The 16,293-nt window shown below is 42.0% G+C and overlaps 1 protein-coding gene across 1 annotated transcript in view; it reads right to left on the reverse strand.

The window, feature by feature from the left end:
• Positions 1–11,548: 11,548 nt before the first annotated feature.
• Positions 11,549–16,293, reverse strand: part of PDE1C (phosphodiesterase 1C) — a 539,682-nt gene continuing 534,937 nt past the window's right edge. The window contains exon 19 of the mRNA XM_005889124.3: positions 11,549–14,171. Within this exon, the coding sequence (XP_005889186.2) occupies positions 14,002–14,171 (170 nt within the window). The 3' untranslated portion in view covers positions 11,549–14,001. The remainder of the gene's footprint in view (positions 14,172–16,293) is intronic.

The raw sequence follows: 16,293 nt of genomic DNA on the forward strand, positions 1-16,293 counted from the left end.
CTACAAATTCATCATGGTTTCAACCTTATTTCTGGAAATGAGCCACTCATGGTGCCCTCTGGGTGGCACACAAATCATTTGACTTCTTAATATTCAAGTTCTTTTCAGATAGGAGATTGTTTACTAAAAACACAGCTGTGTTGTCTGATGCAACCTCACCCAAGGCATTTTTAGCCTATTTTAGGAAATGATGGCATCACCAGCTTGATGAATATGAGTTTGAGCAAGCTCCGGGAGTTGGAGAAGGACAGGGAAGCCTGGTGAGCTGCTGTCCATGGGATTGCAAAGAGTTGGACACAACTGAGTGACTGAACTGAACTGAATTGAATTGAGGAAATGATGAGATCACACCCTCATATTTGTTTTCCCAATCTGGATCAAATGGGACCTCCTTGTTTGGGGGGCAGGATGACTTAGGCAACTGTCCACTTAAAAATTATTCACAACCTAAAAGTTCATAGCTATATATTATTTGGCAGGAATTTTTAGGACTTCAAGCCCTCAGCAGCATCTCAAAAAACCCTGAGAGATCTGCTCCAAAGAGGTGAAATAAGGGAGCCAGAATATACAGAAGTTTTGCAAAAAAAAAAAAAAGGGCAGGTAATCTGAACATCAAAATACTATTGTTAATTAAAGGAAAAACACATACTCAAGGAATTTAGTGCTTTTCTATGTATGGAAAGATGCAAGAGTCTGGGCTCACTGAAATCATTCCTTTGATATACACCTCTGGAGGAGAGCATGGCAACCCACTCCAGTATTCTTACCTGGAAAATCCCCATGGACAGAGGAGCCTGGTGGGCAACAGTCCATAGGGTCACAAAGGGTTGGAAGCAACACACCACAATATGCACCTCAGCTATCTGGGAATGATTTCCTATGTTTTCATGTCCGGAGTTCCTCAGGACTCACTGTAGGGAGTGGCTGCAGTGTGATGGCTGCTAAATGGCAGGTATTCTTTCCTTCCTGAGTTCCCTCAGAGATCACTAGCTCACCATCCATGGTGGCTGCAATCCTTGATGACTGTGATATCCTTTGTTTACTAATATGGTAGGAAATATTTGAGGTCTCAAAGAGGTAGACATGACTGAGCATCTGAGCACAATGGTAGACAAAATTCAATTTCTCACTACCTACTTTTAAGGGCGAGGTTGTAAAGGCTAGAGCTATATTCTTTTCTTCTCTAGGAATTTTAAATCCAAAGATAAAATAGAGACCATATGAATAGTAAAGTAGATTTTTTTTTAAAGGAAAAGTCTTGTTGTTTAGTCACTAAGTCCTGTCCTGTAGCCCGTCAGGCTCCTCCGTCCATGGGATTTTCCAGGCAAGAATACTGGAATGGGTTGCTAGTCCCTTCTGCAGGAGATCTTCCCAACCCAGGGTTCGAACCCAGATCTCCTGCATTGTGGGCATATTCTTTACCACTGAGCCACCAGGGAAGCCCCCTTAGTTCAGTTCACTTTAGTCGCTCAGTCATATCCAACTCTTTGCAACCCCATGGACTGCAGCATGCCAGGCCTCCCTGTCCATCACCGATTCCCAGAGCCTACTCAAACTCATGTCTATCACATCGGTGATGCCATCTCATCCTCTGTCAGCCCTTTATCCTCCCACCCCCAATCCCTCCCAGCATCAGAGTCTTTTCCAATGAATCACTTCTTCGCATCAGGTGGCCAAAATACTGGAGTTTCAGCTTCAGCATCAGTCCTTCCAAAGAACACTCAGGACTGATTTCCTTTAGGATGGACTGGTTGGATTTTCTTGCAGTCCAAGGGACTCTCAAGAGTCTTCTCCAACACCACAGTTCAAAAGCATCAGTTCTTTGGCACTCAGCTTTCTTTATAGTCCAACTCTCACATCCATACATGACTATTGGAAAAACCATAGCCTTGACTACATGGAACTTTGTTGGCAAAGTAATGTCTCTGTTTTTTAATATGCTGTCTAGGTTGGTCATAACTTTTTGTTCAAGGAGTAAGCGTCTTTTAATTTAATGGCTGCAGTCACCATCTGCAGTGATTTTGGAGCCTCCCAAAATAAAGTCTGTCACTGTTTCCACTGTTTCCCCATTTATGTGCCATGAAGTGATGGGACCAGATGCCATGATCTTAGTTTTCTGAATGTTGAGCTTTAAGTCAACTTTTTCACTATCCTCTTTCAATTTCATCAAAAGGCTCTTTAGTTCTTCTTCACTTTCTGCCATAAGGGTGGTGTCATCTCCATATCTGAGGTTACTGATATTTCTCCCAGCAATCTTGATGCCAACTTGTGCTTCATCCAGCCCAGCATTTCTCATAATGTACTCTCCATAGAAGTTAAATAAGCAGGGTGACAATATACAGCCTTGACGTACTCCTTTCCCAATTTGGAACCAGTCTGTTGTTCCATGTCCAGTTCTAACTGTTGCTTCCTGACCTACATACAGATTTCTCAAGAGGCAGGTCAGGTAGTCTGGTATTCCCAACTCTTTCAGAATTTTCCACAGTTTATTGTGATCCACACAGTCAACAAACGGCTTTAGCATAGTCAATAAAGCAGAAGTAGATGTTTTTCTGGAACTCTCTTGCTTTTTAGATGATCCAGTGGATGTTGGTAATTTGATCTCTGGTTCCTCTCTCTGCTTTTTCTAAAAGTTCAGTTCAGTAGCTCCGTCATGTCTGACTCTTTGTGACCCCATGTACTGCAGCACCCCAGGCCTCCCTCTAAAGTTTGGCCCCAGGTAAATAGCAGGAAAAGAACACAGACCCACCCTTCAACAGAAAATTGGATTAAAGATTTACTGGACCATGCAGAAGCCAGCTGGCTGCGGTGAACTGCGCAGAAGCGTGACCTAGAGGAGCTACACCACTTCCGAGGTCAGGGGCAGCAGCTGGGAGGAGCTACCCCACATCCAAGGAGGGTGGCTGCGTGGGCATAGGAGGGCTGAGAGGAGCTACTCCACGTTCAAGGTCAGGAGGGGCGGCCGTGAAGAGATACCCCTCGTCCAGGAAAGGAGCAGTGGCTGTGCTTTGCTGGAGCAGTTGTCAAGAGATATCCCACGTCCAAGGTAAGAGAAACCCAAGTAAGATGGTAGGTGTTGCGAGAGGGCATCAGAGGGCAGACACACTGAAACCATAATCACGAAAACTAGTCAATCTAATCACAGGGACCACAGCCTTGTCTAACTCAGTGAAACTAACCCATGCCCTGTGGGGCCACCCAAGATGGACAGGTCATGGTGGACAGGTCTGACAGAATGTGGTCCACTGGAGAAGGGAATGGCAAACCACTGAGTATTCTTGCCTTGAGAACCCCATGAACAGTATGGAAAGGTAAAATGATAGGACACTGAAAGAGGAATTCCCCAGGTCGGTAGGTGCCCAATATGCTACTGGAGATCAGTGGAGAAATAACTCCAGAAAGAATGAAGGGATGGAGCCAAAACAAAAACAATACCCAGTTGTGGATTTGACTGGTGATAGAAGGAAAATCCGATGCTGTAAAGAGCAATATTGCATAGGAACCTGGAATGTTGGGTCCGTGAATCAAGGCAAATTGAAAGTAGTCAAACTGGAGATGGCAAGAGTGAATATCGACATTCTAGAAATCAGCAAACTAAAATGGACTGAAATGGGTGAATTTAACTCAGATGACCATTATATCTACTACTGTGGGGAGGAATCCCTTAGAAGAAATGGAGTAGCCATTATGTCAACAAAAGAGTCTGAAATGCAGTACTTGGCTGCAATCTCAAAAATGACAGAATGGTCTCTGTTCTTTTCCAAGGCAAACCATTCCATAGCACAGTAATCCAAGTCTATGCTCCAACCAGTAACGCTGAAGAAGCTGAAGTTGAATGGTTCTATGAAGACCTACAAGACCTTTTAGAACTAACACCCAAAAAAGATGTCCTTTTCATTACAGGGGACTGGAATGCAAAAGTAGGAAGTCAAGAAACACCTGGGGTAACAGGCAAAATTGGGCTTGGAATATGGAATGAAGCAGGGCAAAGGCTAATAGAGTTTTGCCAAGAGAACGCACTGGTCATAGCAAACACCCTCTTCCAACAACAGAAGAGAAGACTCTACACATGGACATCACCAGATGGTCAACACCAAAATCAGATTGATTCTATTCTTTGCAGCCAAAGATGGAGAAGCTCTATACAGTCAGCAAAAACAAGACTGGGAGCTGACTGTGGCTCAGATCATGAACTCCTTGTTGCCAAATTCAGACTGAAATTGAAGAAAGTAGGGAAAACCACTAGACCATTCAGGTATGACCTAAATCAAATCCCTTATGATTATACAGTGGAAGTGAGAAATAGATTTAAGGGACTAGATCCGATAGAGTGCCTGATGAATTATGGACAGAGCTTCGTGACGTTGTACAGGAGACAGGGGTCAAGACAACCCCCATGGAAAAGAAATGCAAAAAAGGAAAATGACTGTCTGGGGAGGCCTTACAAATAGCTGTGAAAAGAAGAGAAGTGAAAAGCAAAGAAAGAAAAGAAAGATACAAACATCTGAATGCAGAGATCCAAAGAATAGAAAGGAGAGATAAGAAAGCCTTTCTCAGGGATCAATGCAAAGAAATAGAGGAAAACAACAGAATGGGAAAGACTAGAAATCTCTTCAAGAAAATTAGAGATACCAAGGGAATATTTCATGCAAAGATGGGCTCGATAAAGGACAGAAATGGTATGGATCTAACAGAAGCAGAAGATATTAAGAAGAGGTGGCAAGAATACACAGAAGAACTGTATAAAAAAGATCTTCATGACCAAGATAATCACAATGATGTAATCACTCACCTAGAGCCAGACATCCTGGAATGTGAAGTCAAGTGGGCCTTAGAAAGCATCACTACGAACAAAGCTAGTGGAGATGATGGAATTCCAGTTGAGCTATTTCAAATTCTGAAAGATGATGCTGTGAAAGTGTTGCACTCAATATGCCAGCAAATTTGGAAAACTCAGCAGTGGCCACAGGACTGGAAAAGGTCAGTTTTCATTCCAATCCCAAAGAAGGGCAATGCCAAAGAATGCTCAAACTACCTCACAATTGTACTCATCTCACACGCTAGTAAAGTAATGCTCAAAATTCTCCAAGCCAGGCTTCAGCAATACATGAACTGTGAACTTCCAGATGTTCAAGCTGGTTTTAGAAAAGGCAGAGGAACCAGAGATCAAATTGCCAACATCTGCTGGATCATGGAAAAAGCAAGAGAGTTCCAGAAAAACATTTATTTCTGCTTTATTGACTATGCCAAAGCCTTTGACTATGTGGATCACAATAAACTGTGGAAAATTCTGAAAGAGATGGGAATACCAGACCACCTGACCTGTCTCTTGAGAAACCTATATGCAGGTCAGGAAGCAACAGTTAGAACTGGACATGGAACAACAGACTGGTTCCAAATAGGAAAAGGAGTACATCAAGGCTGTATATTGTCACCCTGTTTATTTAACTTATACACAGAGTACATCATGAGAAACACTGGGCTGAAAGAAGCACGAGCTGGAATCAAGATTGCCAGGAGAAATATCAATAACCTCAGATATGGAGGTGACACCACCCTTATGGCAGAAAGTGAAGAGGAACTAAAAAGCCTCTTGATGAAAGTGAAAGAGGAGAGTGAAAAAGTTTGCTTAAAGCTCAACATTTAGAAATCTAAGATCATGGCATCTGGTCCCATCACTTTATGGGAAATAGATGGGGAAACAGTGCAAACAGTGTCAGACTTTATTTTGGGGGGCTACAAAATCACTGCAATCACTGTGATTGCAGCCATGAAATAAAAGATACTTACTCCTTGGAAGGAAAATTATGACCAACCTAGATAGCATATTAAAAAGCAGAGACACTATTTTGCCAACAAAGGTCTGTCTAGTCAAAGGCTATGGTTTTTCCTGTGGTCATGTATGGATGTGAGAGTTGGACTGTGAAGAAAGCTGAGTGCTGAAGAATTGATGCTTTTGAACTGTGGTGTTGGAGAAGACTCTTGAGAGTCCCTTGAACTGCAAGGAGATCCAACCCGTCCATTCTAAAGGAGACCAGTCCTGGGTGTTCATTGGAAGGACTGATGCTAAAGCTGAAATTCCAGTACTTTGGCCACCTCATGCGAAGAGTTGACTCACTGGAAAAGACTCTGATGCTGGGAGGGATTGGGGGCAGGAGGAGAAGGGGATGACAGAGGATGAGATGGCTGGATGGCATCACTGACTTGATTGACATGAGTTTGAGTGAACTCTGGGAGTTGGTGATGGACAGGGAGGCCTGGCGTGCTGCGTTCATGGGGTGGCAAAGAGTCGGACACGACTAAGTGACTGAACTGAACTGAACTGAAAATTTCATTGCCCTGATGATTAGAGCAAGACCCAGTTTCCCCCTCAGTCAGTCTCTCCCATCAGGAAGCTTCCATAAGCCTCTTATCCTTCTCCATCAGAGGGCAGACAGACTGAAAACCACAATCATGGAAAACTAACCAGTGTAATCACAAGGACCACAGCCTTGTGTAACTCAATGGAATTATGAGCCATGCCCTGTAGCGCCACCCAAGACAGATGGGTCATGTTGGAGAGTTCTGACAAAATGTGGTCCACTGGAGAAGGGAATGGCAAACCACTCCAGTATTCTTGCCTTGAGAACCCCATGAACAGTATGGAAAGGCAGAAAGATAGGACACTGAAAGATGAATTTCCCAGGTCGGTAGGTGCCCAATATGCTACTGGAGATCAGTGGAGAAATAACTCCAGAAAGAATGAAGAGACGGAGCCAAAGCAAAAACAACACCCGGTTGTGGATTTGACTGGTGACAGAAGGAAAATCCGATGCTGTAAAGAGCAATATTGCATAGGAACCTGGAATGTTAGGTCCATGAATCAAGGCAAATTGGAAGTAGTCAAACTGGAAATGGCAAGAGTGAACGTTGACATTTTAGGAATCAGTGAACTAAAGTGGACTGGAATGGTTGAATTTAACTCCGATGACCATTATATCTACTACTGTGGGGAAGAATCCCTTAGAAGAAATGGAGTAGCCATCATAATCAACAAAAGAGTCCGAAATGCAGTTCTTGACTGCAATCTCAAAAACAACAGAATAATCTCTGTTCATTTCCAAGGCAAACCATTCAATATCATGGTAATTCAAGTCTGTGTCCCGACCAGTAACGCTGAATAAGCTGAAGTTGAACGGTTCAAAGAAGACCTGCAAGACCTTCTAGAACTAACACCCCAAAAAGATGTCCTTTTCATTATAGGGGACTAGAATGCAAAAGTAGGAAATCAAGAAACACCTGGACTAACAGGCAAATTTGGCCTTGGAAGCCCCCTAATGACACATTAATCTTAAAATATATATATTCATTTTTCTTAATCAGCTGAGATTTTGACACATAAAGAGATGTCGAATCAGCAGAGCCTTAGGGTGAAGGAAAAACTTGATCTTCATCTGGGGATGATGCATTGATTTTAACAGTTGACTAGAACTGGTTCCAATGGACTAGAACCAGTTACATGGAGCTTTGAGCTGGGAAGGATTTTGAGACCATGTCTGGACTTGATTAGAAAAGTTACACTAATTGCTTAGTGATGTCTGCCATAAGTGAAGAGACAAGGCCTCGCAATGTACGTGTTACCTGTTTATACATTTTCTATCTCCATCCTGCTCTGGTTTGATACCATCTCCAGTCATTACGTTTTTGAATATCTGTTTTATATTAAACATTATGTTGGTTGCTTTAGAGTACACAAATATGAAAAAAAAATGAGATGGTTCCTGCTCTCCCAGAGATGATAATACAGGAAGGAAGAATTAAAATCTATGTAACTTGAAGCAGAATCACTAAAGTTTCGCTAAGAAGTAAAAATAGAGCATTCTGAGGGTTAACCAGGGTAAAGATAGCTTTAGTCAAAGAGATCAGAGCATATGTCCCAGAGGTGAAATTTTCTTCTGGGTCATGAAGAATAACTAAGATTTCCACAGGGAGACTAGATGTAGAAGGAATTCCACGAAAACAGAGTGATGCAAATACAAATGAGAATGGGCCTTGTTCAGTCAGGAAGCTGCTCCGGGGGAAGATGGGAGGAACAAAATAGTTCTGAAGGCAATAGCTGTCACTTCCTGAGGAACTTGCTTGTCTGGAAAAGACACCTTTAATATATTCCCCACACATTTATTCATTAAACAGAATCACCTGATGTTATCTGCAAGCCCTTATGGCTTAGAATCCTTGAATTCAAACACTTTTAGCATTTATTTGACCTGTTTGGGCTGAGTCTGGTTGAAGAGCAGGCAAGGAACTCTGCAAACTTTGTGCAAAAATGTAACCTACGTCTCAATGTATTGATCAGCAATAAGGACAATCAGTCTTCCCACACAGGTTTCTTAGAAGAGTTAAACATATGGTGGTTATTACAGTGCTTGGGACCAAGTGGGTTCTGAAAAAGTATTAATTGATGAGTGAGAGCTATGGTCCTAGAGAAGGAAATGGCAGCCCATTCCAGTGTTCTTGCCTGGAGAATACCATGAACAGAGCCTGGTGGGCTACAGTCCACGGCGTCACGGAGTTGGACATGACTGAACACGAGCACAAGAGTCATGGAACCAGAGCAGTGACTTAGTATCCTTTTGCCCTTGTGTCTTAAAGTTTAGAATCCTCTTCTACCAGGTGAACCATAAGAGATGCAGCTAAAAGAGCAACAATCATAGATGGATTGCTTCCATGATGGCTGCTTGCCAGGCAAGGTGCTTCTATAATAAGCACAGGTCTGCTGACCCTCTCACCCAGGTGCTCAAAACAAAACACTCCATGGAACATCCACAGAGAGTCCAAGTTGAATATTGAAATTATACAAATGAATATAGTAGGCCACAGTTATTGTCACTTATTTCCAAAAAGCAGAGTTTCATGTTTTTTGAATAAAACAAAAGTATAATGATTGCTCACAAATCTCCTAAATTAGTCTTAAAAACAGATCTTACCATCAGCAAAGGCATACTTTGCAGTATCTATGATACTGCAGGTTCTTCTCTTGCCTCACCTGGCTTTGCTGAGGGCACCCCAGGGCTATGCCTGAGACCAAGCCTGGAGCCAAGTCATTCATCCCCAACTCCTATCCCAAAGGCATTTTCACTTTTAACCTAATTTAACAGATTCTCAATAAATCAAGATGTTGGCCCAATAGGATTTTTTTTTAAACTGGAAGTGGATACAGAGAATATAATTGACCAACTGAAGTTGGCTGCCAGTGGGAAAACAAATTCAAATCTTGCCAACGAATAAGTGAACTTCCGTATGTTTTAGGAATGAATTTGGAGAGAAATCCTAGATTTATGAAGTGGTGGTCATCAACCATCTCCATGCTTTTCCTCTGTCCTATGGGGCCTTGGGGGATTGGGAGATTAGGGGATTAATAATTGTAACAATGAGAATGTTAGATGCTGGCCCTATTTCAAAAGCTCCGTGGATGTGCAGGGGCAAGGTGTAACCAGCCTGTGCTAGGAAGAGGTACTGGAAGGTAGAAAGAGAAGAAAATTAGTATTCTCTGAGCACCTGTTAGTCACTGCAGTCACTCCCCTAGCCATATGAGGTTGGTATTATAGCCAGATTGGGCGGAAAAAAACAAAAACAGAACTCCTGGGGCTCGGGGGGAAGGGGGGCAGGGCTTAGAAAATTGAGACACATATTTATTGTTCTTTTCTTACACAGACTGGTCCTGCCTAAGAATTGGATTGTTGTTGTTGTTAACATTATTTGTATTTAATCTGAACATATTTCAAAATTTAAATGGGGGTGTGTGTGAGATCTCACATCTTTACCCACAGTAATTGGTCTAAAGGAAAGGACTTGAGTCTGAAATGAACCAATCCTAATTCTTTCCTAGGATTTTGTTTTGTTTTTTACATAGCATTTCCTTTTTTTCTTAAATTTATTTTTAATTGGAGGATAGGATTGGGTTTTATTAAAGAGAAAAGAATGTCATTTCAAAGCTTTGGTCAGTCAATTTGTGTTTTCAGGAGCACATGTCCTTTGTTTGGCAGAGTGGGTTCATAAGCTTTAAAAATGTCTAGGACTTGTGTGGTGTAGGAAATAAGAGGGATAGCTCTGTATATTCACAGGAGTTTGAAGTTCAAGAGGGGATTACAGTCTTGGCGGCTTCCCAGCTGGTGCTAGTGGTAAAGAACCCATCTGCCAATGCAGGAGAGACACGGGTTTGATCCCTGGGTCCACTGGAAGATCCCCTGGAGTAGGAAAAGGCAACCCACTCCAGTGTTCTTGCTTGGAGAATTCCATGGACAGAGGAGCCTGGTGGGCTACAGTCCCTGGGGTCACAGAGAGTTGGACATGACTGAAGTGACAGCACACAAGGTCTCGGTAGAAGGAAAACCTGGGAAGACAGAGGTGAGTCCCTAAGGAGCACATGGCCAGTGAGGAACCCTCCACAAAGGGAGACCAGCTTTGGTGTTGGTGTTACATTTTCAATTAGTTGCTTCTTCTGTGTCATCATCTTCAACCTCCCAGTAAAGTCTGCTCTATACAGCGGACTTTTGTGGGTAGAACTTGGGAAGAATAAAGACAGTGAATGAGGGAAGTGAAGTGGGGTGAGTAGGAACAGAATGAAGAGCAGTGAGAGCAGGAAGTAAAATGCAGGGAGATTGGTCAGGGCTTCAGAGGAGGTGGGGTATGGGAGTAGAGGTGACCGTAACAGAGAAAAGACAGAGGCCCTTGAACTCCAAGGTGCAGGAACACACAGGAGGGCAGTACCAAGGGCGGGGATGTTGGGTTTCCAACTGAATGTGGAAACATGTACCAAAGAATCAAGAGCACTGTGAGGCAGAAGCTGATGCCTATGGGAATACCTTGGTGGGTAACACATAGTTAAATGATTAACTTCACTGAAATGGAAGAATGTTAGCAACCTATTTGGTCATAGAACTGAAAGGGACATTAATCTTAAACTCAAAAACTTTACTTCTTTTACTGCATTCCACTCTTTCTCCTAGAAGTAATAGCTCATATTTATTGAGTCCTTACTATACCCTCAGCCTTATGTTATGCTGAGGCAGATACTATCATTCTTGCTTTATAGCTAAGGAAACTTAAGTTCAGCAAGAATATAAACATGGTAAAGATTACAGAGCAAACAAAAGACAGGACTGAGATTTAATTACAGATTTTTTTTAACCCCAAAGTCTCAGTTCTTAATGACAAGCCATAGAGTTTAGTCTGATGATATAAATTGAGTTGCTAGATAACACAGATGGTTACCTATGGACTAGCTGCTATTATTACTCATATTCTCAGTGATTTATTGGCTTTCTAGTGTAGGGAGAAGGAGGGTTCTTTTTTTTTTCAAACTATCACCTATACCATCAGGAAGAAAGATGAAAGGGTAAGTTAGACTATTCATTTTGACAAGATATTCAGGACTGAATAGTGCCATGCATAAGGGAAATCTAGCTCTTTTCAAATGAATCCCAAAATCTGCAGAAGAAAAAGATGACTCACAAGAAAGTTCTTTAAAAGTATCTTTTTATTTGCTAAAAGAATATAATCTGGCATATCTATACAATCCATCATGCAAAAAATATGGTAGGCATTTCATAAGCAATGCAGAATTTCAATATCTGTACATTTGCTCAAATAAAAGATAAACAAAGGCTCAAAAGTGACAGCTTGGGATTAAAGAATACAGAAGGAGCCAACTTTCTTCCCCAGGATCATGACTTCCAATGCCAAGAAGCACACAGTTTCAGTACTGCCACTGAAGGTACTGACAGACAGGTGAGGACCATCACGTGTGGGCTGATCCACTGGAGGCCACCACCTCATGGTCAGTTTCACTGTGTGTCTGAATGGCTCTGGGCAGCAAGCACTAATGTATCTGTATACAAACAAGTGGGCTTCCCAGGTGGCTCAGCGGTAAAGAATCTGCCTGCCAATGCAGAAGATGCTGGTTCCATCCCTGGGTTGGGAAGATCCCCTGGAGAAGGAAATGGCAACCCACTCCAGTATTCTTGCCTAGAGAATCCCACAGACAGAGGAGCCTGATAGGCTACAGTCCATGGGGTCACAAAAGAGTCAGACATGACTTAGCAACTAAACAACAATACAGGTAGGAATTATCTATTGAGTTAACCTAATTCAGGTGGATGAGACTCTACCAGCCTCAGGAAGTGTCCTTTTGCTCAGGCACCAAGCAAGGAGCTAAGAATTACAATTGCTTCCTTAAGGGAGTTACAGTGATTTTCCTTTCTGTATACTCATTAAATTTCCCCAAAATACTATCACAAAGCACACTGTAAATACATTGCTCAATAGCATGATGGGCACTAAACTCTGGTGCTAACTCAACCTGCAAAGCTGTGGTTTATTGGAAATAAACGTGGAGAAAGAGAGGAGAAGACGACAAGCCCTTTACAATCAGATCCCAAAGGCTGTGGCTCAGGGCACAGACCTCCCTTTGAGAGGCATCCCAGAGAGTTTTCCTGGCTGTGAGATGCTCATAGCAACCTCCGCTGTGCAATTATGACTCTCCAGGCTCAGCAATAGCGATCTGAACCCAGAAATCCCTAATCTTCATCCCAAAAGGAAGGAGTGGGAGTTGTGAAGCCCACTTTCTAAGTAAGCAAACAGAGGCTTTTCAAGGTTATGCCATATAGACAGGGCCTGCAACTAGCCATATTCAGGACAGGCTTGGAGGTCAGACCTGCCCGACAACAAACCTGAAGTTTTCCACTGCACCAGACTATTTCCAAAGGGATCAAAAGCTATTTCTGACCTTGAAACCCTCCTTACCATTTCTGTGAATTTAGTCCCAAAGTAAAAACTCTAGGGAAACTTACGGAAGGGCTAAAAAATGCCACCATGAAGAAAGGTAAGTTACAGACTTCTATGCTGCCCACAGCTATGAGATCAATTGGGCTCCCAAAGAGACTTAGATATGTGGTCTATTGGGAAGATGACCAGAAATTTTACTTAAAGATACCTCTAACCTTATGGAGAAAAACCAGGAAATAAGGAATTCAAATTAGGTTCAGCATTTTATATTCTCCTGAAGGAGGACCACGAGACTAAACGGCCATCTCCTGGGTGAATGTTACGGCAGGAGACTCTGAGGCACGGCATCCCACTGACTCCTGGCATTGTCTACTGTGAGTGAAGACGAAGGACTGGAGGAAAGCACAGCCAAAATGCATCTCCTCCCAACTCTCTAGTCCCGACAGTGAGGCAATCGTGCATAAGGCTTACAATGAGAAACAAAATAAATCCTTGGGAATTCCCTGGCAGGCCAGTGGTTAGGACTCCACACTTCCACTACCAAGGATCTGGGTTCAATCCCCAGTCAGGGAACTAAGACCCTACAACCCGTGCAGCAAAAAAGGAAAGAATGAAGACAAGGGTCTTTATTTTTCACTTGGACCTGCTTTGTGAAGCCTAAGTTCAGAAGTACCTATGAATACAACTCATCAGTCCTCCTTTCCCTTTAAGATTGCTTCATTCAGAAGTACAACTTTTGGTTGGAACGCATTTACTTTGAAAATTCTGCTTTTTGATGAATTTTAAATATTTGTATTGAAAATCAGAAATGATGTTTTAAACAGTGCATTTCTTAAAAACAATAATTATTATTAAACCGATGTTTTCATTGAGGCAAGTTAATTTCCAGGGATGAAAAAAAGTGTCAGTGGAAGGAATTTCATTTTTTCTGAACAGGTTGTATCCTTTTAACTTTGGTCCAATTTAGACTTTGAAAGATCTATACCGATAAAAGCCACAGGAGACAACTCTTACTGGTTTGCTGCTAGAGGCTGCCCAAATCCTGTGACTGATGGATCTATAACAGAATAGCAAAGGGGAAATTCACATACAGTCTTCACCATGCCTTGGTGGAGTCAACAATGATAGTGCCAGCCTCAAAGGCCTCCAAAGTTCCTGAAGGCATAATTGGCTGTGGCTGGTGAGTGGGCAGAGGCAGCTGAGCAGGCCTCTCCTTCACTCCCTCTTCCCCTTGACCTATTTTCTGTTCCAGTTATGTGAGATGTTCTGAATCTTCTTCATTTTGATCCTCTGATCCAGCATCTTGTACCTTGCAGGATGCTCATCAGGTTTCTTCGGGACCGAAGGTGCATAGGAGCTAGAGGCATAAGCGGGGCGTTTAAAGTGACGCAGAGGAGGCTTGATGACTGGAGCCATGCAAAGGAAGACAGACAGCGGTTAGCCTCGCCAATGACACAGTGTGCCTGAATCCTGTGGGCAACTTCCTGGCCCCTAAACGCGTTTGTTTTCTTTAAAAGCAGGAAACAAACACGGTTGAACTCTCACTAGAAACCTTATTGCAAATACACGAATAAGCACATTCTTACCTTGGCCATTCAATTAAAATAAATAAAGACAATTTCCTAGAGATAGACAGTGATGACGCTAGAATACAAAGATTCTGTGACAATGAATGGATGAATTTAAGGAAGAGAGAGCAGTGGTGTCACTTTGGGAAAGAGTACAGTAAACACAGGTGAGCACGGCCGTGTTGTTAATCAGCACTTACCACTGTATGTAAGCGTCTATGGTTGCAAAGCAGCATGCAATCCTGGAGTGCTAATAAGAAGCACATCACCACTGAGAAAATATTCACAAAGTCCCTATATAAAGGTCTAGTAACCAAAATATAGAAAGAACTTCTTTTTAATTTATTTTTATTTTTTATTTTTAATTATTATTATTTTTTTTTTTACTTTCTTAAACTCAACAAAAGGAAACAAAAAACCCAGTTTAAAAATAAGGGCCTCCCTGGTGGCTCAGTGGTAAAGAATATGCCTGCTTATGCAGGAGACTTGGGCTCGATCACTGATCCAGGAAGATGCCTCATGTCGCAGAACAACAAAGCCCGTACTCCACAACTATTGAGCCCGAGCTCTAGAACCTGGGAGCCGCAACTACTGAAGTCCAAGTGCCCTGGAGTCCATGCTCCACAGCAAAAGAAGCGACCGCAACGCGAAGCTCACGCACCACAAGAGAGCAGCCCCTGCCTTCCACAGCTAGAGAAAAGCCCACACAGTGACAAAAACTGGCACAGCCAAAGATAACACGTATTTTTAACAGTAAATAAATATAAGCAAAAATCTGAACAGACTCCTTGCCAAAGAAGATATACACACAGCCAAAAAGCACAGACAAAGATGCTCAACAATTTTTGCCATTCAGGAATTGCAAATTAAAATAACAATGATATATATACACTACATATCTATTAGGATGTAGTACTGTTGAATGAAAAAAAGCATAGATACATCTAATCTCACAAAAACATATAAATGTGTGCATAGGAAAATCTGGGAGAATGTACATATAAACCATAACAGTGATTATCTCTGAGTAGTACAAACATGGAAATTTTATTTCTTTTTGGTTGTATACATTTTCTATTTTTTCTATGATGATCAAGTTTCAGTGTTCACATTACTAAACTTTTTTTAAAAGAAACATACTACTTTTAAACGGAAACATACTATTAAAAATCTCTTCAATAGAATCAAGTATCAGAGCTATTGAATAAAATCATACACAACAGAAAGTCGGGAAAACTGAGTTTACTCTGAGCTTTAGACCTAGACCTTTCAGAGTACTCATCGCTGAGTATACTTTTCATAGCCTAGAGATTAGTATTCATTCATCAACTTCTTAGAGCACTTTCTGTGTGTCTTGAACAAAAGAGGCAGAAACCTCTGCCCTCGTTGGGCTTTCATTCCAGTGACCCCCTCTGGAACCTGTGACTTGTTTACAGAAGGAAGTGTTCAGTCATAATAAGTGATGATATTACTACAAGCTGCATACTACCCACACCAACTTTGCCTTTAGAATTTAGACTAACACATACTTAAGATCTTCAGCAAATGGGCCTGTAGTGCCATAATAATGTATATACAGAATAGATTATTTTAAAAAGATCTCTGAAAGTTTCATTCTGTTTCTTGGGGTAAACAAGAGATCGCAGCATAAAACCCTCTATGAACAAATATAAAAAGAGTCCTGTTACCCTGGAGAATGGAAAAGAAACAGGTGAGGGCCTTGAATTAAAAGCTGATTGTCCCACACGTCTGGGCTAGCTGATTTACTGCTCTTTAAGTCACAACCCCTCTCCATATTCATTCTATTTTCACTACTCAGCATGAACCCAGCCAAAGTATTATTGGATTTCCCACTTCTCAGCATGAAGAAACATTTACCGTTTGCTAGAATTCTGATTGTCAGAACAGAAACTCTCCTTGCCACTGGAGCTGCTGCAAATAGTCAAACCCGCTGATAGAG

The sequence above is a fragment of the Bos mutus genome, chromosome 4 (assembly GCF_027580195.1).
Source record: "Bos mutus isolate GX-2022 chromosome 4, NWIPB_WYAK_1.1, whole genome shotgun sequence".
Taxonomy (NCBI): Eukaryota; Metazoa; Chordata; class Mammalia; order Artiodactyla; family Bovidae; genus Bos; species Bos mutus.